At 51.2% G+C, this 27998-nt stretch overlaps 2 protein-coding genes across 4 annotated transcripts; both read right to left on the bottom strand.

Moving 5' to 3' along the window:
• Positions 1 to 11: 11 nt before the first annotated feature.
• On the bottom strand, positions 12 to 10169 carry WBP2NL (WBP2 N-terminal like). Of its 2 annotated transcripts, none has more exons than XM_014963655.1 (8): positions 10037 to 10169; positions 6755 to 6863; positions 6085 to 6220; positions 4473 to 4565; positions 3434 to 3652; positions 2878 to 3006; positions 2439 to 2515; positions 12 to 1605 (listed from the first exon to the last, which is right to left on the bottom strand). In XM_014963655.1, exons 2-8 carry the CDS (start codon positions 6776 to 6778, stop codon positions 1558 to 1560), a joined length of 726 nt encoding a protein of 241 aa, XP_014819141.1. In that variant the 5' UTR covers positions 6779 to 6863; positions 10037 to 10169; the 3' UTR covers positions 12 to 1557. The 2 variants fall into 2 exon arrangements, with proteins under 2 accessions (XP_014819141.1, XP_014819140.1); XM_014963654.1 differs by lacking the exon at positions 10037 to 10169 and adding an exon at positions 9137 to 9226.
• SEPT3 (septin 3) lies at positions 9365 to 26142 on the bottom strand. 2 transcript variants are annotated; one of them, XM_014963652.1, is made up of 10 exons: positions 25925 to 26142; positions 20462 to 20653; positions 20101 to 20229; positions 19290 to 19371; positions 18786 to 18923; positions 18317 to 18434; positions 17801 to 17896; positions 14346 to 14445; positions 13814 to 13865; positions 9365 to 13233 (listed from the first exon to the last, which is right to left on the bottom strand). In XM_014963652.1, the coding sequence occupies exons 1-10, from the start codon at positions 25932 to 25934 to the stop codon at positions 13098 to 13100; spliced, it is 1053 nt and encodes a 350-aa protein (XP_014819138.1). In that variant the 5' UTR covers positions 25935 to 26142; the 3' UTR covers positions 9365 to 13097. The 2 variants fall into 2 exon arrangements, with proteins under 2 accessions (XP_014819138.1, XP_014819139.1); XM_014963653.1 differs by lacking the exon at positions 25925 to 26142 and adding an exon at positions 25063 to 25198.
• Positions 26143 to 27998: the final 1856 nt, after the last annotated feature.

The following is a 27998-nucleotide window of genomic DNA, read 5'->3' as shown; positions in this document are numbered from 1 at the left end:
ACACACAACAGTGAACAGGCAGAAAAAGGTATCAACACTCCTGTATTAAAGTGCAATCCAAAAAGTTATAAACATTCATGGTTGATTTTTTTTTTTTTTAAATACAGGGTTAATAGAATATCTCTAATTCAGACTTAAAAGACATTCATAGATATGGAAACTAACTTACCCCCCATGCAGGGCTGCTTTAGGAATTCACACTTGCAAGTTGTGCAAGCCTGACTTAACAGGAGAGCCCTGGCAAGCAGGGAAGTAAGAGGGAAAACACTCCTTCCCCTTCACTGTGAAGGTAGGAAGGCCGTAGGAAGTAGTACGATCACCCTATATATAAAGGATCACAAAGGTCTCCACCAGACTACCAGAGACTCTCTTCAGAGCAGGTTTAATGGCACTATGTCCTAAGGAAGAAGGAAAGGTTGTGGCCGAGCAGCCAGTCTCTGCAGGAGAGCTGAGCCTTTGTAGCATCCACACCAGGCAGTGGTTCCCAGCTGAGGGAGGGCGCTGCACCCCTCAGCAACCCAACTCCACTTCTACAGCGCCCACCCTCCTGCGCTGCTCAGATATGGGCAAACAGGCCCTGGCTGTAGCAGCCCAAGGATGAGATGGAGGCCAGTTTTCCCCTGTGGAGCGAGCACACAGCACAAGCTTGCTCAGCAGAGGGAGCCAGGGCTGTGGGACCTGTCTCCTGACAAGGCTAGTGCCAGGTCACCTTCCTAATGGAACGTATTTCGCTCCAAGGCAAGCAGCCTCCTGTGCAGCACTTGACTCCATTAGGCTTGAAGAAGGGCTGCTCGACACAGGATCATTGCACAGACGTGGGACCTGCTTCTAGGAGAGGGAAAGGAAGACTGATTGGCATGCCTGCCAGGATCAGCATGCTGCCCTGCAGACACACCTCTGTTTGCTTTTCTATTCAATGTCTACAAGGGCAGGGGTGACTGGGGCCCGTGCCCCTCCCTCTTGCGCAGCCAAATGCTTCAGTGTCTCTTAGGATGCACTTCCCAAGTTCATCACACCATGACTCTTAATCCACGAGATGAAACACATTTCCAGCATGATAAAGGATTTCCAGAGTCCCAACTCACGCTGAGCTGTGCCACAATTTAAGGAAAGTTAACACCTTTCCGGGGCACCCAAGAGTTTATGCAAGGAACCTCAGGGCTCTCTATGCCTTTCCTCTTGGATGGTGCTTCAGAAGAAGTCTAAAGTTTGGCATTCCAAGTAGTTTTACTCCAAGATCCCAGAGCCTTTAGTCCTAGATTAGTGATGTGGTCTACTGCTGGTTTAAGAAGTCCATCTCTCTCCTTAAGCCAATGGCAGAGCAAAAGGTTAGTGCTTCAACCCCATGAGATAAAGCAAATAAGCAGGGAAGTGCTGTTGTTCCACCTTGTATTGCCACTGACTTTACGTTTAAGGAGGGCAGGTGCTCCCCTGCCCAGCATTACATATATTGTGTATATACCAAGAGACCTAGAGATACGCTAACCGGAGGGGTAGTAACAGCCAAGTTGTCTTCAGGGAGAGAGAGTGCGGGAGACTGGTTGCAATTTCCTTCTGTTAGTTGTTCTTCTTATCCTCAGGAGGTGTGTAAGGAGGTGGCTGATCCTGGAAGGAGATACAGAAGAGTCAACAACCCTGCTGATTTTGTGATGAACTCTTCCCAGGCGTTCCCAGGCTTGGCTTCCAAGAAATGACTGTTCTTCGGTGAGCTACAGGCAGAGCCGGGTGCTGTGTTTGAAGCTGGCATTTCACCAGATCATTCCTCTCCAGTATCAGCTACGCTCCAGAATATATGCTACTTGTCATGTTTTCTAGTAAGGTCCCCTCAAAACCAGGTAACAAACGGTCTATTGCAAACAGACTTAATCTGTTTTAATCCCTATCCTCCCCTTCACTTCCAGGGCTTTGTCTCTGTTGATGTTCTGACCCAGCAGACAGCAAGTCCCTGAACTGGGGGCCAGCTTTGCTGCTCCATCAGCGTCCCACCCACCACAGAGCCACGCGAGGCAGTGAAGGGCACAGGCAGACTGGCTGTCACATACCAGATGCAGGCTACAGCCCACCTACCAGCTGCCACTGACTGAATTGTAAAAGACCTCCCCAGCTCCACGCAGCCCAGAAAAAAAATTAAAACTAAACCCTCATGCTCTCATCCTTCAGTGGCCACTCTCCCCAGCTTCAGGCCCAACAGAAGCAGAGAGCTTCTGTTGTACTGAATGGCTGTTACTGGGTGAACCTTCAGGCACTCCTCCTTTCCTGACTGACGATTTAACGAGCCCTCTCCGTGGCACTAGAATCCACACCTCCCAGGGACACACGTACTTTCTGTGCATGTCCAAAATGAAGGCACGCTAAGCTTTGCTAGGAAAGCCAACTGCTGCCTCTGTGAGTGACAGAAGAGGGAGCAGGCACAGGCAGACCACAGGCACGGTACTCACCATGGGCATGTACACGTTGTGTGGGTTGGCTGGATTGTAATACGCACTGGAAGCGGCTTCCATGGCCTTATTGCTCCCTAGAAAGGAAAAAGAAGCCATCTTACATGCTTTAGGCAGTGACACAAGCCCCAGAGCCTTCTCCCCAGCCATAGCTCTTTTGAGGAGTCAACAAGCGTCCAAGGAGCTAGCAGCAATCACAGAAAGCTGGGTTTGAGCTCAGAGAAGTTCAGGAAAGCCATAAGCTGGCTAGAGCTGGCCACAAGCTGTGCAGTGCAGAGCTGAGCAGTTCCCCCCACGCTATCTCAAATAATGAATCAAGAGGACTTTGAGCTCCTGCAACACCTTCCCCACCCCACGCTGTGCCCACAATGCCACCCAAACCCCAAGCCCCCAAACACCCTTTAGCACCCAGACCATGGAACCCCCCCATCCCATTTACCTGGCATCCCTGGGCTCACCCAAGCTGGGGGAGCAGAGGGGGCTGAGGGTCCTGCAGGAGATGGCCCGGAGTAGGGGGGAGGAGGTGGCACATACACAGGGTTCATGTTTGGAAGTGGTGGGTAAATACCTGAAAAAGATGACACTAGATTGATGCTTTGGATGGCAGCAGTGGGACAGAGGGAAAGAGAGATAACAGGCCCAGCAGACAGGGGCTCTGGACAAGAGCAGTGGTGAGGGAAGCTCTGTGGGCTTGGCAGGGATGGAGACAGCAGGGATTTGACATTTTGCTAATGCCCAGCATGTCAGCAAGCAAACAATTCTCTGCCAATCAGCAGCACAACTGACAAACCACATTTTCATCTCCCATCCGGCTGCAACAATAGAGACACACGTATGCAATCAATAGCACATGACAGATTTTTGAAAGGACAAGGATCCTTGATGGAAACAAAACTACAATGACCCTCATAATACCCTTGTGTTTTTTTTATTTTTTTTTTCCAACAACTAACACCAAACACACCCTGCCAGTCATCATTACACAACTTCCAAACCTGGAGTCTGGGCATATGGATATCCCATGGGCTGTGGAGCTGGTCCGTAGGCGCTCATCGGAGGTGGTGCATAAGGATATGGTCCGTTTGGTGGTGGAGGAGGAGCGTAGCCCCCCGGAGCCGGTGAATAACCCCCAGGAGCAGGTGGGGGGGGTGCATATCCTCCGGGAACAGGGGTATAGCCGTAGCCAGGGTTCTGGAGAGGAACGCCACTGGAAGCTGAGAAGCACAAGTTTAGTAAGCCAGACATCCTTTTGTTACAACTAAACGTAGAGAATGAAAGGAAAACAGTCCTGGTCATGCAGCACTATTTCCCTTCATCTAAATTCACGACACATTCCTGGCATAGTACTGTGCTTGAAAAGCATTAGTCTCCTTGCTGCAAGTTCACAGGGTGCTAAAGGAAACTAGCCGCAAAAATACGAGCTATCTATAAAATACCAGTCCCATCACAGAGCTCCCACTGCTGGAAGAAAAGACCATTCTAAAGCAAGAATCAGTAGGGTGGGTTTTCCTTATTTTTAAACTTTCTTATCAGAAAAAAAAAAAAAAGAGTACATTTTAAAATGCACATTTCTCTAAAAAGAAAACTCTCATCAGAAAAATGTACATTTCCCCCTCCATTTGAAAGTTTTAAATAGAAGTTATTTTTCTAAATTTATTTTTCCCCTCTCCAAATGTACACATATCAATTTCCTCCATCTTAATCCACTATTATAGAACTGAGCTGAGGGTAGGTAAGTGAATCAATTTTTCGCTATCACATGTTAACTTTATTCCAGGAGGAATAAGGTTCTGTAGAAAAAGGTGGTTCACCTTAAAAGCACAAACCCCAGAATACTCCTTTGCACAAAGCACTAAGGGGAAATAAAGAAAAAGGATTGGAAAGGAAAACACAACTTCCCCTGGAAAGAGAAAAAATACATTGCTGTGGAAGAGCACATAGTGTACCCTTCTTCCCACAAAGTTCAAAAAGAGGACTATCCTCTAACTAGCTCAGCCAGCCATGGGGGAACCGCAGGCTCTGAAGATCCCTTACCGCTAGAGGCAGCTTTGAACATCAGCTGTCCAAACTCAATGGCTCCTCCGCTGTTGAAAGTCAGTTTAAACGTCCCCTGCCCTTCCCAGCCACCTAGGAGAGAGAAAATTGTCATTGAAACAGACTACTAACCTCCTCAGTAGCAGACAAGACAGCAAAAAAGGTAATACTCTAACTATTTTTTCCTTCCTTATTTCAAAACTATTCTGCATCCTATTGCCAGGGGGAAAGAATCGTGGCGTTGCTACCAAATGTCTCCCAAAATAGTATCTCAAGAAGATCAGGAATTTATTTCTTTACCCTTTAAAAGTTGATCCCCACTATAGTTATGTGGAAGCAGCCTACTCTACGTACTAGGTTGTTTTGTTCTTTCCTGAAATTTTTAATAGAACCTGATAATGAACACAGTGTAAAGAAAGAACACTTAATTCACCGAGGATTTTAATTAAAAGCCTTCAAATGAGGTTTTATTGCTGACCTCAGTAGACTACAGATCAGGATCCGCAACACAAGTTAGGATTTAAATCAGATGCAACATTTTTAATCTCTTTGACCCACAGAAGGTCAGACAGATTATCAATGCTTAGGTATAATAGCAATTTTTCAGAAAAAATTCAAGTAGGTGATGATATTGCAAAATAAGTAAGACTGCTTTGTTTTGTAGGGGCTTTTTTAGTGGGTTCTCCTGGGGGGATGCTTTGATTTTTTTAGAAAAAAGTTATTTAAGTAAAAGATTTTGTAAAATAAGATTTATCTTCCCCATCTCACAATGAAGTTAGTAAAAGTAGAATTAGTTTCTTGGCAACAATGTAGAAATAAAGTATAGAAATAGAACAAGACAATTCACCATGGATAAAGTCACCCCCTTGGAGACTCACCTCTTTAAAACCACTGTCTTCATATGATTTCAGCCCCATAAAGTGGGCTGATCCACAATCCCCAAAGGACCCAGTCACTTTAAAACATTGTTATGAACACAAAGCAAAAGCATAAGCTACCCAGATGCCATCAAAATGCACATAAACTAATTCCAGGGCTGAAGAGGGAAGAAACGTGAACCAGAAACTTTGTTTTTAATCCCTGTTTATCTTCTGCAATTCCCTATGTTTGATCATGACCATAAGTCTTAGTACAGTTTCATCATGAAATTGGGAACAAAGCTAAATCAATGATGTACAGCAGCATCCAAGATGCAGGCAAATGTACCCAAGCGGCTACTGACCTCCAGAAAACAAAAGTGCTTGCTAATTCTGTCCATCAATACCAATGGCTGGTGACTTGGTCACTCACCCACCCTTCCAGGGCAAAGACAAGGGAAAAATAGCCCAAGTGGAAACTGAGTAAACATGACATAGACAGCAAGACAGAAGTTACAGGATTAAATAAAACTTATCCTGTGAAAGTCAGTTACTATCTTTGAGGGCAGAAAGTAACACAGAAGCAGTGCCTTAAATTTCAGAAGACACAAATTCCTCAGCGTGGATGCGCTAGCTATACTGCCACGGCTACCCTGTCTGTCTTTTCTATGCCCATAAGCCATTTATGCCATGTTCAGCAGAAAAGGACTTGTGACACCTGGGAAAAGTTCAGTCTACAAAGCACAGACACATACCTCCTGCCTCAGCCTGAATCTGTCCTTTGATGTAATTGGCAGAGAAAACAGGCTGTTCGATCGAGCATCCTTTCACCAAATAAAATGGCATCATGAAAGACAGCATCGGATCCTTGCCCTTCGACACAAAGATCATCTGCAAGACAGGAGGGAACGCCTCTGAATTACTTGAATTAGATATAAAGAGAGGTCACAGAGTTATAGTTGTAACAGGATCCAGAAAGAAGGTAACTTAACTCCTCATATCAGTATGCATTGTGTTATTTCACAGCTTAACATTGCGGGATCCCAAACAGTGGCACATGGCTCACTCACCTGAAACGTGTATATTGCACAATAACATACCACTCTAAACACACATGCACATTTACCAAGTTTTGTTGTTCTGCTTTTTAAATATAAGCTATGACAGTTTCCAAAGTAGTATTGACTAAGACATTATATTAAATATATTCTTTAGACGGGGATTTCCAGGACTGCACATGCCTTTGTAGGGAATTGGGATTGCGACACAGGCATGAACTATCCTATTTTTATCTTCCCTTCTCCTACCTAGTAGTCTCAGTGGTTCTTCCCATAACAAAAATCACTTCCATCACCAACTAGGTTTCTAGTCTAAAGTCTACAAGATCCCTTGACAAAGCAGAAGCCCTGCTGGCATCAGACTTACCCTGTAAGGGGTGAGATACAACATCCCCTTCTTGGTGCCTTTGAAGATTTCAGGCTTGCCCGTCACGTCACTGAAGGAGAGCTCCACATCTTTACACTGTTTGAGAACGCTAAGGGACAAAATTGGAGGGAGAAACTCAGGAACAGCTCTGACACACACCCACCCAGCACACAGAAAGAGGGGGAGCACACCAGAAACTCTGAATATTATCCCAAAGGACCCAGTTCTGATGTGGGCCCTGTTGTTTTTACACTGAAAGGAGATGGATGATTTACTGAGTGGAAAAATTCATCCTCTCACGTGTGACAACCTCTGCTCCTGCTCCATAAAGGGAAGCTTTAAATGACAGTTTCTCTTTATTTCCAAAAGCATCAGACTGAGAAATTCCCCTCTCCACATGAGAAGAGCCTCAGCCCAAAGGTGAGGGCACAGAAAGGGTGGAGGTGCCTGAAATCACCCCCTTGAAGCCAAGGTATCATCTCAGAGCAAGCCTCTCTCCCAGTCCTTGCCCAAGCCCAGGACTGGCCACGGCAGGGGAAGACAGCACTGCTGTAACACTGCACCCACTGTGCAAACTGAGGAAGTTCCTTCAACTAATACCCTCACTGCTGACCCTGCTTCACGTGACTTAAGTAAATGTTTGTAATGAACAGCACCATGCTAAGGAACAAAAGCAGGAGGCAGTCATGTCAGCAATATTGTTGGATATGTAGGGGAACATGAGCAAAGTTTGTTAATGACACAGTCAGATGAGTACTGTGAACGCTGCAGGGGCAGGGATATGGAGATGCATGAAAAATTACATGTATTTTCAGGAAAAATGAAAGAGTCCACTTGGGAAAGCATTTCGCTGAATCTACAGCGCAAATCCTAAATATACTACCTAGTAAGAAAATTTGTAGAATAAACAAAAGAGCCTTAGGGGTGACAAGCTTGCAGTGGCAGAATCCAAGGCATTTTATGGTTCAAGAGCATCTAAAAAGAAATCACAAAACCCTAACCCAAATCTGGAGCAGCCGGATCTGAAGTAATCATATGTGTTCTGATCAGCTTATGGGTAGAAGCCAGATCAAGCCACGACTTAGGAAATTGCAAAATTTCTGGGGGAAGGGAGGAATCAGCAGGGCCACCATACGAGAAAACAACCAAAAGCCCTGTAGTTCCAGGTCATGTGCTTTTTAGGAAAAACATCACAGTATAGATGTATGTGAAAAGGAAGGGAGATGACATTATCCAAGGAAGAAGACATTAAAAAGTCTAGCTTTCATGAGGAAAAAAAACCAACCTGACCAAGAAATTCTACTGGGACATTACTTCATCCTTGAGCTCAACGCAGATTCTCAGACTGGCTGTGAGGCAGCAGAGCTCTTTCCATTTCCAAAACGCAAAGGGGAAACACTTTTCTAAGTGAAATAGAACCAACTCCTCAACAGCTCGGATTTTACCAGAACACTTCCTCAACCACGTCCTGTAGCAGCGTTTTGCTTCACTTTGCCTCACTGGGAAGTCACTAGTGAAGTGACTACGCGGTCACTTTAACCACTTTACTCCTTCCTAGCTGCTCACACAAGCAAATAACACGAAGCCACCACCACTGGATAATGAGGCTGCTGAACTGGTCTGCGCCCACATGCCCATCCAGGGCTGTCACGGGAGGGCTGTGCACCCCGCAGAGCACCCACCCAGTAGGCAGCACCTTGAAGAACAGCTTGAGGTCAAGGACAGGGCGATCACCTTTAGAGCAGCAAAAGCTCTACCTGTCAAAGGACTTCCCTGACTTGAAGCATTAGTAGTCAGTTACTAACTCAGCATTATTTGGAGCATAGAGAGTAGTCTTCCCTACTGTTTACCAGGCCCAAACCAACTTGACGGCTGTTTACTGGGCCTCTGGTTTTGGGGATTTCCCTAGGCAAGGTCGGGAGCACCCAAACACAGTCGAGGCCCGCCGAGCCGGTCTGGCAATCCCCACTCGGGGCGAAGGCAAGCGCCGAGCAGCTGGCTGTGATGCCAGGGAGAGAGACGCTCCTCCCGCCCCGAGGAGGGGACCTGCTCTGCTCGGGCCTCACCTCTAACGAAAAGCTCTCCTTGCTTTGAATTCCAGTGACTAAGACTCCTACCTTAAGTGGTCTCTGCCCCTCTGACATCACTAATTGCATGGCATAAGAAAAAAGCCAATTCCTTGTCTTTGACGCTCGCTCTTCTCCCTCTGCAGCGGCAGGAAGAGCCGCCGGACCTTCAGCGGTGAGGAGGGGGCAGGTGTCAGCCCCAGCCAGGCCCCGCCGGGGAGCTCTTTAATAACACAGGCCGCAGCCAGGCCGCCCCCGCCGGGGGGCCGAGCTAGGAGAACCCCCCCCACCCCCCCCCCACCCCGGCCCCCGGTACCTCTCGCCGTTGGGGATGACGACACCACCCTCCTGCGAGTGGTTCCTGTTCAGCGCCATCTTGCCCCGTCCCCCGCGCTGGCACCGGCCCCACCCCTCACCCTGTGACGTCGTCCCCTCGAGACACCTCCCTGACGACGCCCCGCCCCCGTCAGTGACGCCTGCCCGGCAGGCGGCGCGCGCGCGGCGGAAACGAGGCGGCGCGCGGCGGAAATGAGGCGGCGGCGGATGTCAGAGGAGTCCGGTTTAATGGCTGCCGGCAGAGGGGACGCTACAGCTGCGGCCGGAGGCGCTGTCCGGCTCGGCCCGGCCACCGCGTTGGGCGCGGGCGCCTAGTCTGCCCCAGGCCCGCCGGAGAGGGCCGTGGTCCGGCCTCTCCTCCCCCGGCGTGGCGGCGGCCGGCTCCCACCTGGGCCCGAGGCGGCCGTGGAAGGCGCTTTCCCGCCCCCCGCCGCCCCCGGTCCGATGTGCGGCTGAAGCGCGGTTTTGGCCGCCCTCCGTTCGCGTCAGCCTGGCAGCGCCGCTTCCCGGGGCCTTCGCTGGGGCGGGAAAGGTGGTGGCAAGGCAGCCTGTCCCCCGAGCCGGTCTGCTCGGCGACCGCCGTGAGCCGTAGTGACCTTCTCCTCACAACTAGTCACAAAACACTCGTGCCTACGCGTCGCGCTGCTCTCCGTTGCTCTCCCTGCTGACAGCACGGCCACACCTGCCGTGGGCTTCCTTACCCAAATGGAATTTGTCCAGTGTTAAATAAAAACAAACCCCGACCTTAGGGATTTACCGTGCATTGCAAAAACTTTCTGGTCAATGGCTTATGGGGTGAAGCGTTCTCTGAGTCCCTGAACGCACTGAGGGGGAACCTCTGGTGTAACATTTACCCCTCTGTGATACCGTTAAGAGATACCTCTGAGAGGAACAGCTGACTGGCCATGGTCGTCCTGGGACTCGGCTGGTGGCACACGAGAGCTAGGATCCCTTCAGGCTTTTCCCAGCTTATCCATCGGCACAGAATTTTTCCCAACAGTACTTCTGCTGTTGCGCCTCATGGGAAATATTTGATGATTGGCCATTTGTAGACTTTCTGGTAGATCTGCAGCTACTGATAGGATATTTGCATGGGCAGATGGCAGTGAGGAATACCTGAGCTTGCTTTTCTCAGCGAGCTTTTATGGATCCTTTAGAAATCGTCCATGATCTGGCAGGAACTTATAGAGCAGAGCTTAAAAACCACTTTGTTACAAACAAACAAAAATTCTTAAACATAGAGGGAAAAACACACAGCTTTGTCCTTGTGGTCCACATTAGAGGCAAAGGAAAATCTCTCTCTTCTGTTGCGTGGGGTCTGCTTTGCTTTCAATAAGCAGGGCAGTGTTGGCTCTGCATTAACCCTTGTTTGGGCCCAAAAGTCGTAGAAATGATCATAATGCAGCCCGATGGCAAGAGAGTTCCTCTAGAGCAGTCGCACGGCTGCCAAAGAGCTGTGTGAAAAAGCAAGTGTAGGGAACACCTCCAAATACTCCCACTAAAGACGATGGAGTGTGGCTTCATGCTTCAGTGCAGTGAAGAAGAGGAGCCCTGGAGGAGTCTTTTCTGTTGCACTGGGTTAAAAACATTACGTAGGAGCAGCCACAGCAGAGTAGGCTGAGAAGATGCTTCTGGCAGCTGGTGATGCTGGAGACACCTCCACGCCTGGCCAGCTGGTGGAGACGAGCTGGGAGGAGGCTTTGACCCTGCTTTGGGCTGTGGATGGCCAATGTGGGTGCTGGGTTGGGTAGCAGTGCAGCGGGGATGGATTCTGCAGGGTCCATGGTACAGCTGCTGGCACCAGTGATGAGGCTTTTGTTCTCTGTGGGGCCAAGGAGGCCTGGTGCAGGGGGGAAGGTGGGTGCAAGGCTATGTGCACACTCTGCATACAGGAACACCAGGAGCCGTGAACGTGGGTGTGACAGGACTGTGAAGGACTAGTATAGCCCTCATGTCCTAGCAGTTGTGTGGACAGGTGGGGAGCAGGAGTGGAGAGACCTTTGCTTTGCAGTGACAGCACCAGAGAAAGCCACAACATGGACATATGCTCTTAGACAGTTCTACTAAGGCTTGGAACACCCTCTTGCCAGCCATGGCGCCTCTACAGCTCTGTCAATCAGCCTCAGTCCTGGCTCCCCTGCTACTCCCTCACTGGGACCTCTTCCTCCCTCCCATGCCAGCCTCTCCAAGCCCCCCATCCCAAACCCACTGCACTTCCCCTTACTTGCACTGCTGCCATCCCATGCCATGGCATTCTGCACATGCGTTTTAAGCACAACCAGCTATTGTTCTGGAACTGACATTCCCTCCCATCCATGTGACATGCTAGGGGACAGGCAGAGACTGACAAAATCAGGACATCTGTCATTTTCTCCTCTCCTACCTTCTGCCCACCCAGCCCTGACACAAGCAGATAGTCTTCAGTAAAGCTGTACGTCTTTCTGCTCCTGGTCTTTACCTTCCTTCCCTGTCCCTTCCAGGGAAGGTAAACCATCAGCTTCTTAACCCAACAGAAAAGCACATTGAGGAAGAGGAAGTGTGAGAGCTGGGACAGGGAGAAGGAGGAAACAGCCTGGAGAAGAGGAAGATTCAGGTACTCGGGGAAAGGAAGGAGAGACAGAATGGGTTGAGAGCAGAGAAAGAAGGATAGGGAAAGGAAGGAAGCAAGCAAACAAGCAAGCTATGGAGGACTAAAAGGGAATGAAGACAAAAGCACAGGAGAGGACATGGAAGCTGGGAGGGGAGTAGGAGAGCGGAGGAGCAACACAGGCTGAGACTGCTGGGGTAGCAACGGCGGCCGTTTCAGTGAGCAGGAGGTATCTCTTGTGTTCCCACCACCATTGGAGACCCAGGGAGACACCCTGGCCCAGGGCTTCTCAATCCATGGCTCTTTGCACTCCTCCAAGATCCTGAAGGCCCTGTGCTGAGTGGGGCTGTCCCTGGGGGAGCCCCCGACAGGGACACCCCATGGCACTGTCTTCCCTGTGCTCCCACAGCAGAGGGACCTTGTTGTGGGGGAAAGGTTTGGCCAGGACCTTCTCAGTGCTGGTGAGGAGAGATTGCTGCAATGGGGGATGAGGTGGGGTCACCTCAGGACAGCTTGGTCTCATCTGCACAGGATCAAAAGCCTGTGACACAAGCAGGACTTTTGACCTTAGTGCTGGGCAGGGCAAATCCACCCTCTGCAGCAGGAACATATTATTTTCCTCTGCATTTTGTTTCTTTCGGAAAATATGTCTATTTCCCCCAAGTATTTTATGCTTCTCAAATAGATGCTACAGCCCAAGAACTAATTCTGTCCCCTCCCACTGGTCACTTCCCCTGAACCATAGAACATGTCAGTCTGTCATTTCTCCCATCTAACCACTTCCAAGTTGCCATTTCCCCTTAGGAAGCCACAGCAAAGAATGGGTAAAAAATGCTGGGCCACCATGCCCTCAGACCAACCAGCTGTCTTCCCACCCACCGAGGACCCAAGAGAAAGCTCTGCTGCCATCACTTTAAGACACTGCATGCTCTGACTGCACCATCTCTCCTGGAGTCTCTCCTTGCCATATCTTCAAGTGATAAAACTAGAACCACAGCATGCCCCAACACCTCCCACCTCCAAAGCCCCGCTGCCCCCAGAAATCCTTCCCCCCATCCCTATTCCCCCCAGGCAAGACACACAGCTGAGACACAGAAACAAGAGAAAGGAAGATGACGGACAGTCCGCTGTGCAAAAAACAAACCGAGAATGAGGACACTCTGGGAAGGACGGGGGAGATGCTTTTGGTCCCTTTTTCAGCACACGCACGCACTCACGCTAGCATCCTCTCACGCACACAGAGGATGCGCCACATGCTTCAGAGACAGGCCCATGGGAGGGTCAAGGGTAGCAGGGGTGGGTTGTTGTATCCGGAGACACCAGGTGACAGCGGAGCTGGGGGTGGGTGGGTCATTCACAGGTTACTTTCGTGGTTTTCCTCTGTCTCAACAGTCATGGGGGGCAGCCCTCCGTTGTCATTCAGCCGCTTGGCCCTGTAGGTCTCATAGTGGATGTTGTGGGTCACTTCTTTTAGGTCCTGAAGGTGGGTCCTGCAGGGGGCAAAGCAAAGATGAGGTTGGAAAGAAGATACGATGACCAATATCAGCGCAGTCAGTATTAATCTTCCGATGATCGTTTTGTTGCCCGAGATAAATAGGAGATTTCTTCAGTCAGTCTGGCTAATTGAGATCTTTCTGCATGGATGGCGTGGGTGCCATCACGCACAGCTGAGAGCTGGAGCATCAGCATTCAAGAACACATATGTAGGATGCAGGATATGGGCAGAAATACCTGGTTGTGCTTGCCAGTATTCTGCCCTTCTCACACCTGTGCCAGTGGGACAGCTACTGGCCATCCTAGTGTGTCAGAGCAGACGTGGGCTTACCTCATCTGAAGCACAGGTGAGACAAGGAAGCACCAGGAGGCTGTATCAGGTCCACTACTTGACATAGTGTCACTAAGAGAGGCACTAGAGTATCTACCCTTTAACTCAATCCAACCCTACCCCACATAAGCTTTCACTGCCTCAAATGTACTTTATGTTCCTTTTCATAGGAGCTATTTCACTCTAAGAGGGTCTCAGGAAGACTCCTTGCTCAAAAGCAAACTGGTGCATGACCACGGCCTTACCTGATGACAAAATCTCGAAGTAGGGCAAATTCACAGTGAGTGAGGTTTTCCACTGAAAAGAAAGCAAGCCATTGTTATGTTTGAGTTTTTCAGCAACACCCATTGTGGTTGCAGAGCATGGGAGGTCATTGCCATGGAGCAGGTTCCAGGTGGGCAGAGCCTGCATACTTCAGAACGGACAGACAGTTGTGTGAACATCACACACTCAGGCGCTGAGCAGACATGCTGCCAGGTGCTGAGCAGTCACATGTGAACTTTCATTTGAAAACCAAGGCAGTCTCAGGAGCTCAGCTTCACACACCATGGTGTTCAGAGTAGCTCCGGCTTCTGCCAGTTGGCAGTAGTGGTACCACATTGACCACGGCAGTTCCCTCCCAGCAGACCTATTTTGGAATTCTCCCCTTGCTTGGTTTCAAAAAGTTTATTGCAAAAGGGATGGAAAGGTAGCCATGGAGCATGTTATTTGGACCTTTGTCTACTACTGGGGCCTGCAGAGATACTTTCAACTTCCAGAAGCAAGTTTTTTTTTTACCTTCAATGATTCCCCAAGGTGTTTTCCTGCCCAGGACTCTTTTGCCATTCACTTGGTACTCCTTGTCGCTGCCCACTACTGCGAAGGGCATGCTTTCCTGCTGGGGAGAGACATGGGGGGAGACCTATTGAACCCGTTCCAGAGAGCAGCACCATCCACCTTTCCTCATCCCAGCTCAACAACACAAAGCCTTCTTCAAGGGAATATGTTCTTCAGAACAACACTTCACTGGCTTTCCTCTTCAACCCTCAGTGTATCCCTTGCATTTTGGGCCCTTGCTTTACAGGTGTCCACACATCCCCCAAGTTTAGTGGGTAGCTTGCAACAGTGCCAAGGGCTCTGTCATTTCTGAAGAGGGGGGTGACCAGAGAGGAAGTACCTTGGCATAACCTGGAGCACAGGGCTGCTCATATGGATAGTTTCCAGTGAGTGTTTCTCAAGGTGTTTGTAGTTCTTCACCAGGAGAAGGAAAGGACTCAAAATAATTCTCCCCAACAAGACACGTAAACATTCAACAAGTTTTATGGCTGAAACGGTTGTACTGAGAAAGGTCAGAAATGGGGCAGGGGTGCAGCTTTCCTGAGAAGTGGGACAGTGGATGAGGCTGTTGGAGACACAAATATTTCTAAGTACAGGGAAAAACTATTTGTTGCCAGAACATAGAGTGCATGAGTCCCTGCTATCTATAAGGCTGTGCAGATGTTCATAGATTTACTCTGCTTTATAGATGTCCCTGGGCCTGGGAAGGGACTGCAGTTACCAGAGGAATGGAGATTATAAAGCAGTTTATTTCTTATGTGTGAGACTATCCAAACCTAGGGCAATGATGCTGAAGTGCAGAACGAAATGTGGAGCCCTCCTCAAAACCAGTAACAGTTTGGAGAAGAAGGAAAACCCATCTAGTCTTCTCCAGAATGTGTGATGTATTGCCAAATGGGAAATGATTAATTAAAATGGGGAAGGTGGGAATTTCTGCTGGGGCTGTGACAACTGGGGGACTTGAAATCGGGCTGCAATACAAGACTTCTGGAGTTACTTCAGGACTGCCACAGAGGCCAATCTATTTTCATTAATGGCCTAGCCACAAAAATGATGAGTGGGATAATTAATGCACAAGCATCACAAGGCCAAGAGGTGTTGTCAGTACAAAGGCAGACTGGGTTATTATCTGGGAAAAAGCAAGTTTGAGGCACAAAGAGCAGCATTTAGGAAATAACATCAAGAATTTCTCCTATGACCTCAGAGCTCATGAACAAGCAGTGACTGAAGGAGTAGAAGGACCCCACGTGCTAGTCAGTCACAAGATGACCACAAGCCATCAGTGTGATGTGATTGTTTGAAAAGCACATGTGGTTCACGGGCTTAGCAGTTCAGATCTCAGAAGAGACAGGGGAGCATGGGGTACCAGCTCTAGTGCTAGAAAATCAAATCAAACTGGAGCAGGCACAGAAAAAAGTGACTAAGTGTGGGAAACCTTGGCTCATCTGTGGGAGCCTTAGCATCGGCCTTGTGTATCCTTGAAGAGGCCTGAGAGTCCGGAGAAGAAGGGAGTAAATAAGATTAAGGACCTGTCAGACTGCCAGCAGAGGAAAGTTACTGAAGTTACAGCAGAGAACAAAGAAGGAGGAAGTCATCCAATCATGAACTGTTGGATTTTAAGTGAACCAATTATACATGGACACACGTTTGTAAGAAAGATATAAAAGAGTTTGTTAAAACAATAAAGTGGGCTTCAGCATGATCAAATTGGTCTGTGTCTGAGTTCCGCCGCAACTAAGAGCATGGACTACTGTGGAATGGGAAGCTTATCCAAAGGAGCTTGTCTCCTGGTTAGCTAACCAGAAGGCCAACAGAGGATAATATAGTTCTCTATAAGTGCCTTGAGCCAGTGTTGGCACAAGAACACAGATATAATCCTGGGTACAACCTAGCCATGAAGAAACACAGGCTAGAAAGTTTCTATTGCTCTGAGAAGGGAAGGAGAAGGGAGCTCATGGGGCAGTTGTTTGGAACAGAGGCTGGACATCACTCACACCCCAGGCCCCTTTGGTGCTTAATAGCAGCCAAACAGAGCATTCAGCAAGAGGAGGTGAAACATAGTCCTTCCTCACTCACCCTTTGTAGCACCCTGTAGTAACAACAGGGACAAATTAAGCTGAGGAGGAATGACCATCCCTTACACCCATTGCATCGTTCATTCAGGGACCATGAAGCTCTTAAAACCTTCTAGTGACACATACCTGTTTCACACTCGTTAATTGTAACCCCCTTCCCTTCCCATAATAAAATGTTTCCTACCCTGATTTTGTCATTCTCTGTTTTATCCTCCAAGTCTTCATCAAATTCTTTCTGGGGGTAAAACTCGATCCCATTTACTTCCAGCTTCTCCTATGACCTCAGAGCTCATGAACAAGCAGTGACTGAAGGAGTAGAAGGACCCCACGTGCTAGTCAGTCACAAGATGACCACAAGCCATCAGTGTGATGTGATTGTTTGAAAAGCACATGTGGTTCACGGGCTTAGCAGTTCAGATCTCAGAAGAGACAGGGGAGCATGGTGAACCATCTCTAGTGCTAGAAAATCAAATCAAACTGGAGCAGGCACAGAAAAAAGTGACTAAGTGTGGGAAACCTTGGCTCATCTGTGGGAGCCTTAGCATCGGCCTTGTGTATCCTTGAAGAGGCCTGAGAGTCCGGAGAAGAAGGGAGTAAATAAGATTAAGGACCTGTCAGACTGCCAGCAGAGGAAAGTTACTGAAGTTACAGCAGAGAACAAAGAAGGAGGAAGTAATCCAATCATGAACTGTTGGATTTTAAGTGAACCAATTATACATGGACACACGTTTGTAAGAAAGATATAAAAGAGTTTGTTAAAACAATAAAGTGGGCTTCAGCATGATCAAATTGGTCTGTGTCTGAGTTCCGCCGCAACTAAGAGCATGGACTACTGTGGAATGGGAAGCTTATCCAAAGGAGCTTGTCTCCTGGTTAGCTAACCAGAAGGCCAACAGAGGATAATATAGTTCTCTATAAGTGCCTTGAGCCAGTGTTGGCACAAGAACACAGATATAATCCTGGGTACAACCTAGCCATGAAGAAACACAGGCTAGAAAGTTTCTATTGCTCTGAGAAGGGAAGGAGAAGGGAGCTCATGGGGCAGTTGTTTGGAACAGAGGCTGGACATCACTCACACCCCAGGCCCCTTTGGTGCTTAATAGCAGCCAAACAGAGCATTCAGCAAGAGGAGGTGAAACATAGTCCTTCCTCACTCACCCTTTGTAGCACCCTGTAGTAACAACAGGGACAAATTAAGCTGAGGAGGAATGACCATCCCTTACACCCATTGCATCGTTCATTCAGGGACCATGAAGCTCTTAAAACCTTCTAGTGACACATACCTGTTTCACACTCGTTAATTGTAACCCCCTTCCCTTCCCATAATAAAATGTTTCCTACCCTGATTTTGTCATTCTCTGTTTTATCCTCCAAGTCTTCATCAAATTCTTTCTGGGGGTAAAACTCGATCCCATTTACTTCCAGCTCTTTGCGGACCTGGGCAGAGAGACATTTTGCAGCACAAAGCAACACAAGCCTGAAGGGAAGGCAGGAGAGATGGCCAGGCAAACACATCTGGGACATCCTTCCAGCCAGCAGGGACTGGAAGGACTATCCCCAGGGAATTGTGCAGCAAAGTGAGGACACATGGCAGCAACGATAAATCTTTCTTCCTCAACTCCGGTCACTTGTCTAGCGCTGCAGTTCCCATGACAGAGTGTATCACGAGATGTCACAGGGATACACACCTTTCTTCCCCCTCTAGCAGATGCCCTCAGAGCCATAAACAGCTGCATCTTCAGGACTTACCCACCAACCCAGCATTAGACTCTGTGCATACTCTGGGGACTGTGTTGCTTTTTTCCCTCCTCCAAGCCAAGGCAGGGAAGGATCCCATGCAAGAGAGGAGATACTCACTCTTTGTTTGAACTCAGTCTTCTCCTCCAAGGTCATGGTGTCAGCCTTGGCAATAACTGGGATGATGTTCACTACCTTGCTGAGGTGTTTCATGAACTCCAGGTCCAAGGGACGCAGGCTACAGCCCAAGAAGAAACAATATGGAAGGGATCACTTTACTCTCCTTGCCTTTCATCCTAGTAACTCTCCCAGCGTCAGAGCATCATTGAAACCTCCCTTGTATGTAGCCTGCTTGCTGGCACTGTGCTCTCATCTCCTTCTTCCCGTCCATCCTGCCCTCTCCCAAAAAACACAGTGGCGTTTCTCCTGCCCATGTTATCCTGGACCCTTTCAAGCCCCACAGAAAATGAAGTTAAGCTAAACAGTAGCCAGCCCTGCAGACAGGACCCCTGGGTCCATCACTGAGCTGGAGCAGTGCAGGGCGTATTTCTGGCACAGAGGCTTGAGGAAGGATGAGGGGTGTACGTACGAGTGGCCTGTAGGGGAGATGAAGTAGAGGCAGCAGTGCACTCGTGTGTCTGGAATTCGTTTCTTCCTTGCAATATTCACCTCCTCTTTCAAAAATTTTTCATATTGCTCGTTGATGTATTTCTCGATAGGCTCCCAGCTGTTAAGGTGGGAGAGAGAGATCAATAGGTAGGTACAAATCTCCTCGTGTTCCTGCCTACAGTGTTCCCAGCTCTGACAGCAGCAAAGCAGGCTCAGGCATAAAATATATTCACCACAAGCATCTCACCATCAGCAGAGACGTTTAAGAGTTTCGGTAACTAGGCACAGAAATAGGCACTCGCTATGTAATGTCCCAGGCATGCACACAGACCCACGGTGTTCGCAATTCACGACTCCATTACTGGCCCCCTGAGTGCAGTAGGATCCCAGACACTTTCCAGGCCAAGCAGATGAGAGTCACTCCATACAGCATCTTAACTCCAGCCCTTTCTGGGACACAAGGTCTTAACCATGTAAAACTCACCAGTTTTCATTGTTGATCTGGTCCCCGAATCCCGGCGTGTCAATCACTGTCAGCTTCATTTTGACACCACCTTCTTCAATGACTGGGGAAGAAATTGCAGACAATCATACGCCTCCCCGGGGACCTGCTCCATCATGAAACATGGCTCTGTGCCCTGAAAGGGAACAAGAGCACTCTGCCCTCCTCACTGCCCAGCAAGCATGACCAGGCCGGGCTGGGTCATGCCTTAACAGCTGGGATCCCCACTTGCATTTCTGACCCCAAATTTTGGTAACTTCTGCACCAAAGCCACCTTATACCACGCTGCACAGGCAAACGAATTTGTGCTTAGTATGTGGTACCTACTTTACACAGCTTGTCCTCCCCTCCAACACGTCATCCTGAATCTGAGATAATACTCATTATTCTGCACCACCATAGAAGCTGTGCTGATGCTTTGCCACGAGGAGATGTGCTCTACCAGGCTTGGGATGGGACCCACCAATACAATTTATATAGAATATTGAAAGTTTGCAGGTGGGAATGACTTGCAGCAAGGCTTAATCCACACATGCAGACTAATGTCTTGGCAGAAGAAATATCTAGAACTCTTTTTCTACACCTCACTTTTGGCAGTGGCATCAGCGGTGTTGTTGTTTAAGAAAAGCCTTAGCTGGGTCTGAGAGCATCTAAAACTGGCACTTGTCCTTTAGCTCCCCATGGAGAAAGGGCTGCCTAACACCGAAGAACTGTTTTCATAGACTACTGGGGTCTTCTGCAAGACTGTGCTGAAGCATCAGTATTGCCTCCACCCCAGCAGCCTGGCTCTTACCATGACCAATGGCTTTGATCTCCACTGTCTTCGGGATCTTCTCCTCCCGGTTCCAGCCTGAAGATTTGCGGCTCACCTGGGATTTGAAGAGGGTGTTCACCAACGTCGACTTTCCCAGTCCACTCTGACCTGAGGATCACAAAGAGGAAGCTTGTGACATCTGACAGCAGGCCCAGGGGACAGAGTCATGCTGGCAGGGGAAGGGGGTGTAGGTGTCTCCTTGCCTTGTGCAGGCTCTCCTTTCCCACAGGGCAAGCACTGCCTGCTCTCTCATACCCTCCCTGCAGGGCTTGCCTCCCATGTGGCCCCATGAGACAGCCCCTGGCCATGGTTCCTGGCACCTCAGCTGGTCCCTGCTTACCTACAACCATGATGTTGAAGTCGAAACCTGTCTTCATGGTTTTCTTGCGCATCTGCTCAATGATGGTGTCAATACCGATGTAGCCCAGCAAGTTGGCGTTAATGCCCACGGGTTTCATTGGTACGACTGGTTTTTGTCGCGGCTCTGGGACCAGCTCAGACATGGCTGCTTCGTTTTTGCTCTCCACTGGCCCTGCATGGGAAGAATGAAAAATCATCACTGAGCTGTAACAAGGACCTTCCTGCTGATCTGTCACAGGGGCTGAGGGCAACTTTGAGCATCCATTTCAAGGGCTACTGAGGATGACTGAATGGCGAGATTTTAGCAGTAGGGCTCTTCATGGAGGAACATCTACTTGAGTTTCCAGCACACCCTTCTATGTGTCACTCCGAACACAGGATGGCTACCTCCAAACAGCAAGAGCAGACGCAGTGAAGACGGGAGGGCTCCTAAACAGCTGCCCAAAGCTCTATGTATGTCTCCTCATTTTGGTCTCCCAGTTCTCATCAGCACCATCAGTGTTTTGCCCCTCCAAGTTTAGCATGAAATTTGCAAAGACTTTCAAAAATTATCATTTGTCAAATCCCAGCATTGAAAGAGAGTTTAGAATTTACTGTGAGGAATTGCAAGCTCAGCCCTTGCCAGCGGCGGCTGCATTACCAGCCATGCTGTGCAGGCTGAGCTCCTCAGAAGAAGGCAGTAGTGGAAGTGAAAGCATGGCCACAACCTCTGCACTTGCCTGCTGCCCATAGATTGATGGGTTTTTCCATGCTCAAGAAACTAATCACTGTGATCAATAAGCTAATTATCTGCACACTTCCCTCCTCTCCTCCCCCTCCTTGCTGCTTCTTTGTGTAAAACAAACAGGCAAAAAAGAAAGGCCCTGGGGGCTTTCTGGCCTCTCTAACTCTTTTTTTGGGTGATGGCACACACTGCTGGGGCGGGCCTCGTCCATTTATCTCTGTCTCTTGTCTCATTAGTGAGTAGCTCCCACCCGCTGGGAGGAAACCGAAGGTTGGGAGAGGACAGGGCACAGAAGAAAAGCTGTAATTGGTGGGGAAGGGAGGCATGAGGGATGAATCTAGAAAGGAAGATGAAGGGGATGAGAATCAAATACCTTTCATATACAAACCAGCTGCAAACTAGAGTCTCTCCCACTCTAATTACTTCACTCCCCCATGCTTTGTCTCATTAGATGGCTATTTTTCCAGGACAGGGACAGCATGTGTTTTCGCTTGGTAAGCACTCTACTTGTTTTGGATGCCACTTCAGTTCAAGTATCTCACACTAAATTATCTCTTTCCATCATTTTGGTGGAATTTTTTGCTCCTCTCAGCGGAACCTGCTGCCTGCAGAGGAGGACACGAGTGGCCAGGCAGGCAACGGCCATTTGGTGGGTGATACATGCTTCTTGGAGAGGAAGATGACTCTGAGGTCACTGGCCTGGGGACACTGATAGCACCAGTCCGGGGACCCCAGGACAGCTCAGCCAGGCCAGGCAGAGACCAGGCTTGGGGAGAGATTTTGTTCAAGGACAGAGTTGGACTGCAACAGGCTGCATGGCTGGCTGGTGACCCTGCCTCCCATTGCCACGTCAAAGATCCTGTGCAGACACAAGGGCTGCTCTACACAGTGAAGGTTTTACATTCTAAATAAGCTTTAATATCCCACTATCGTGTCCTTGAGGAAGGGCCGCCCTTGGCAGGGAGAAGGGTGCTTCCACCCAGTTCCTTTTACACTGCTTGGGAAGACTTTTATGCTAAACTGGGAGAAAGGATCTTTCCTCCGTGTGAGAGGGGGGCAGCACTGCCCCCCATGCACAGCTCTGTGGGTACCATCTGAAGGTTCTTGTACCATCTCTGTTCCACCTTGCCAGCAGGGGAGAGGTCTGCTGGAGGATGGCCCCCCTCCTGCTCTTCCCCATGGAGAGCAGACACTCTGAGCTATCATCATCGTCTCCTGAAGCAGCGAGCAACACCCTGGGGGGAGCAGAGCACAAGATGGACCATTGGCTTGAGCCAGGCTGGCAATTCAGAGCACCTCATGCTGCCGGGCAGCTGCCGGAGGAGGCAGCCTGCCGAGCCCAGCGCTTCTCCGCTGCAATCCTCTCTTACACCCGTCACAGCTAGTCTGTGCCTTTCCTGCTGACAAAGCAGCCCCTGGGGCTCCTGTTGTCTTTTTCCAGCTTTCTCAAAGCTGCTGCCAGCCAGGAAAGCCCATCTCTCTGGCACAGCATGGAGGGCCAAGCCAGCCAGCTCTCCCACACCCTGCCCTTCGCTCCACCCTCTCCCGGGCTCCCCCACACCACCTGTACCATAGTTGTGTGGTTGTGCTGTGCCCCTCATCCTGCTGCAGCATCCTCCAGCGTGCACCCCACACAGCCCTGCTGGGGTCCCACCTACCCCAAAGACAGGGAGAAGAGAGAAGGAGACAGGGAATGATGAGGAGATGTGGAGCAGGGGGCTGTGGCCCCAGTGAGGCACTTGGAGACTGCAGTAATGGGGGAAAACAAACCCCCAAGGTGGAGAGGGAACAAGTTGAGGTAGGAAGAAAGCCCAGCTGAGCAGCTGTGTGGGATGGGTAGAGGACCTGGGCCATGTGGGCTGTGATCCCTTTGCTTCCCCGGGCAGTAGCTTGTCCTCAGGGAGTCTGTTGCCCTCTCCTTTATTCCTCCAGCTCCTTGTTCTTACACAGGGAGGAGGAAGGAGGGGAGCTGCTGGCAGTCAACCTCCAGGCTCACTAAGAAGTCCATAACTCATCCCTCAGTCTCACCAAGGAATGCTTTGCCCACAGCTGGCAGTTGTTGCTAACTCTGCTGTGGACATCACAGTACGTGGCCATCCCTTTAAAGGCTTTGTTGCTGGAACCAGGAGCTTGTAGTGCCTGGAGCCGATATTTCAGAGTTAGGCTCCTGAGCACCTATATAAAGCTCTGAAACAGAGACAAAAGATCTCTAGAAGTCTCCTTAAATATTTCCTGGATTTTATATCAGCGTTGTTGCCCTGGGCATTTTGATTTTGAACACTCAAGGTCTCGGGGTAGACAACCTCCTTTTCTCCCCTCAGTCGCTTACCTTCCTCTCTGTGGGGGGGCCTTCCCATACAGCCTCAGGATGAGAAGCCCCCATTTTGAAAAGAGGTACCTGAGGGCTCAGCTTTCTTCACAGGATTTTCCATCTCTTGACTCCCAGGGAGGAATCCAAGGAGTCAACTGAGGAAACAGCCTGCTGAGGAGGTCAGGGTGTGCAAAACCGGGGCCAGAGCTATGAAAATCACCTTGAGACGTGTCTACGTGTCTACCTGGTCTCTGGGGAATGGCTCTGTTTTACATGCAGGAATGCTAACGCTGCTAGGAAGCCTCATTAGTGCTCTGACAGACTGGTCAAGGGGTAGCATTATGCATCCAAGGCACATCCTGTAGCCCCTCCAGCTGTCCCCTGTAATGAATACATGATAGGGCACTACGGCCAGTACAGCCGATAATGAATAGAGGGTTAGCCAAGGTTAACCACTTACATCCGCTGTTTGCATTGCCACCCTTTTCCCTGCTGCTTTGTTCTGTGTGCTAAGCGAAGCTCATTTAAGAGGGCGGTTACTGATGACATTTCTGCTGCCTGGTTCCCAGTGGGAAGTGGCCCAGGCTGGGCTGCCAGAGGACAATCTCTGGCTTACAGGAGATGCTCCACCCAGCTCTGGGGCAGAGAGCGGTGCAGCATCTGAGGCCGGGGCAAGTAGGGCCAGAAGGGCAACGAATGCCCGGAGAGGTCCCAGCAGTCCCAGCTAGCTCCTGCTTCTGGCACCCACTGACCCACCCCAAAACCTCTCCCTGGAAGGCTGGTGTACGTGGCCAGCAGCAGACACCAGTACTGCAGAGCATCCTTCATGTCCACCTGCTTCTGATGTTGGCAGCAGCTAGCTGGGGACAGAAGTGTTCCCGCAGGTCACTTAGGGGCTCAGGTAGTAGGGACTAACATCTACTCTGTCCCGATAACCCAGATACAGTTGCATCCCCTCCCCCCTGCCTTCCCATCCTTTGTCTGAGTGGTAAGAGGGAAGGAGGGAGGGAGGGCTGCAAACAGTCGCTCACCACAATCCAGCTTCCAGCAAGGAAAGGCTATTTAACCCCCACATAACACATGGACAGCCTTGCTGCAGCTCTCCTCCTTCTGTGGCACAAGGCCGTCCCACTCTGGCTGGAGGCAAGGATCCACACGCACGTCTCACCCCAGCCCCTTCCACCCGCATGGCCCCAGACACATGGTCCCACTCCCTGCAGACACGAGATGGGGAGGAGGGATGGGTTCCAACCCTGAAGGCTGCTGGCAGGAGTGGGTCCCCAGTGGGTGACACCAGATCCCTAGAAAGGAAAGCAAGCGGCTGCTTCAGTAGCACAGCCTCCCTGGGGCTTGCAGGCATTAGGATCTGGTCCTTGTTTCAGATCCACAGAGGTGAGGACCGAGCATCCCTCCACCGGAAAAATCCCTTTCCCCTCCATTTCTGTGATCACCCCAGGGCATTTCTCCCAGCTGTGCAAGGCAAAGCCCAAGCCATGCCGGATGCACCGCCTGACCTCAGGGTGCAGAACAGGGCCATGCTCCTTACCAGATCTTTTTTCCTAGCTTGAGGATCACCGGGCATTTCGAATGAGGCAGGAAAACTCATCCCAGCCCTTTGGGCTGCCGCAGCCTTCCCAGCAGCAGCCTTCCTTCCCCTCAGCGTTCTGCAGGAGCTCCTTGGGCAGGAGCCCGGCTCTGCCAGGGCTGCAGTGAAAACTAGGGCATCATGTGCCGAAGCCTCTCTGGAGATGCAGAAACTGGATGTGAAAGGGTTTGGGAATGATGTCCCCAGCCCAGCTGCTGCAGGGTTAGATACTTGCCTCAGCCCCCGACCGTACCCGTGGTGCTGCTTCCTGGCTGTGCAGTCCTTACTCCATATCCCAGCTCACTGCCTGGGTGGCACGGCTGTGTCACAAGGTGAGAGGATGCTGAGCACCCCTGAACTAGGGTGCCCATGTCACCCCAGCTGCCTGTCCCCTGCCTGCTCTCCCCCTGGCTCCTGCACAGATGCCCAGGGAGCAGCATAGGATGTCCCCGCTGCCCCCAAAGCAACTGCCTGTCATTGACAAGGGACAAGCCAGACTCGTAGCAGCTTGTGGGCTTTCCCCAGCTCTGGACCAGCTGGGATTATCTCTTTCTTTCAGAGCAGCCCCTGGCGCCAGCTACTCCCCATCAACACCACAACCAGCCCTGCTCGTTCTCCTTCATGCCAGACCGCTGCCACCAAAACAAAGAAAAAAAAACAGGAAAGACAAAGCCAGGACGGATTTCCCCCACTGCCCTTTGGGGTTATTCCTCCCCCGTGGCCAGAGCTGGGCGGCGTGGGGGCACGGCAGAGTGCCTGCACGAAAAGCCCCAGCAGCGTCCCTCCGGCATCCTCCAACCCTGCCAAGCCCAGAGCATCCTACCTTTGAACATGAAGCTTCCTTTGTCTCCGAATCCTCTCCCAAGGGGGTGGGTTTCCCCCGACTTTTCTAGCCTGATGCTGACGCGGCGCGGTGGGCTACAAGGCTCTGCTTTTACCTCTCTCTTTCTTCCCTGTGTCCTCTTCTCCCCCCCTCTCCTTCCCCTCCTTCTCCAGTGGCTATTTCAGCAGAGCGGGGATGCTGGTGCTGCTCCTGCTGCCATCGTCATGTGACCTGAATATTAAACATCGCCGCAAAATCTCCCCCCGCGCACCCTCCCCCGGCTCCATCCCAGGCCCCCGCCAGCCTCCCGGCTTGGGTGGGCAGGGTCATAGGGATGGGGGGGCCACCACCGATGAGCACCCCGTGTCCCAGAGGGCCCCCCTTGCACAATGCAGGGGCCTTTTCTTGCCCCTTTCCCCCCCTATTCCCCGGTGGTTTCAGCATCTCTGCTTGTTTAGGGAGGGGGAGATTTAACCCTTTGTGGCTTCGCTCCAGCGGGGCTGAGAAAGGGCGTTCTCTCCCACTAGGTATTTACTGGGTTCAGGAGATTGCAAGGCCTCCTTCTGCTTTCCCGGAGAGAGGAAATTGGGAACATTTTGGCTGATCAAAAGTGATCTGCCCTTCAGCTCCGCTTGTGGAGGTGTGAGAAACCTTTTCTCCTCCGGCACCGCGGTTCCTGGCTGTCAGCCCACGGTGCAGAGGCAGAGCGAGCGCTGTCCCTACTCTGTGTGTGCACACATACGTGTGTGTGTGTGCACATACATGTGCACACATGTGTGGGGAGCAGGGAGGGGCCATGTCGGGGTGCAGAGATCACATCCCCTCATGCCCTGGCAGGTGTCCGTGCCTGGCAGTGCCCTGGAGGGGACACATGGAGAGCCATGCGGATGCTCCTGGCTGCCGCTGCCTTTGGAGGGGGATGCTCCTTCCTCCCACTGTGTTTCCTTCTCCTACAGTTTTGATCCCTGGCCCCATCACATCCCATGGCCCCACCACACCGTGCCAGGGCACGAACATCTGGGACTGCTCTGACCCTCTGATGTCCTTTCAGGGATTGTCCCCATGTGTCCCTCCACCTGCTGTGGGTTATGGTTGTGTTTAGAAATCACTGTTGGCACTGAAAGGTTACACAGGCTTGGCTGAGTGGTCTAACAGGACCTCTGGACAGATGGACAGACAGACAGGTCTCCCACTGCCCATAGCAGCTCCTGACATGGTGCCCACAGCTGCCCGTTTCCCCTCCAGGTGCCAGGCTCACTGCCTCACGGGCTCACCTCCCGCCTGCCTTCTCCCCACTGTGTTCCCAGTGTGTGCCAAGGGGAAATCACAGCCAGGGTAGGAAGCCCCCATCCTCCCCCATGTCCCCCACAGCTCCCAAAGACCCTGCCCCACGCCGAGCCCCATGGTGCTGCCACCACCGAAGGACCCCTCGGTGCCTCCCTCCCCCCTGCCCATCCCATCCCGGCAGCGGAGACCCACCAGAGCACGGCGGGGAGCAGGGCACCCCCATCTTCACCGCCAGGGCAGCCTCTGCCCAGCCAGGACCACCACCTCGCTGGGGCCCCTCGGCCGCCATGGGACGGGGGCGAGGAGGGACGGGTGTGATGGGGGCCGGGCCCCGCAGCCGCTCCCAGGGGAGCCCCCCGCCGGCCCGGCACAGGGTGACCGAGAGGCAGCTCCGCTTCGTGGGGGCGTTGGGGATGCCGAGGGGGCCATCCCGTCGTGGCGGGGGGGCCGGGATGCGGCTGGGGCTGCCCAGGGTAGGCAGGCGGCTGCGGTGAGGGGCGACGTCCTCCTCCATGGCGGGCGGCGGTGGGCTGGAGGCTGAGGTGCGAGGGTGAGGGGTGACGGGCCAGGCTGGGGGGGGCAGGCTTTCCCCGGTGCTGGGGCTGTGGAGTCTTGGGGTGCAGCCGCCGTCGTCCAAAGGCCTGAGCCCCCACCGGCAGCCCTGGCCCGGGGGGGCCAGCCCGCCTCCGGCCGGGACAATGGGGCACTTGTGGCCTGCCCGGCACACTCCCACGCCTGGCGCCATGTCCGCTCCTGTCCCCTGCCCGGTGCCTTCCTGGCCCCCACC

The sequence above is a fragment of the Calidris pugnax genome, unplaced genomic scaffold (assembly GCF_001431845.1).
Source record: "Calidris pugnax isolate Ruff unplaced genomic scaffold, ASM143184v1 scaffold44, whole genome shotgun sequence".
Classification (NCBI taxonomy): domain Eukaryota; kingdom Metazoa; phylum Chordata; class Aves; order Charadriiformes; family Scolopacidae; genus Calidris; species Calidris pugnax.
This window is presented reverse-complemented; position numbering and strand designations above follow the sequence as displayed.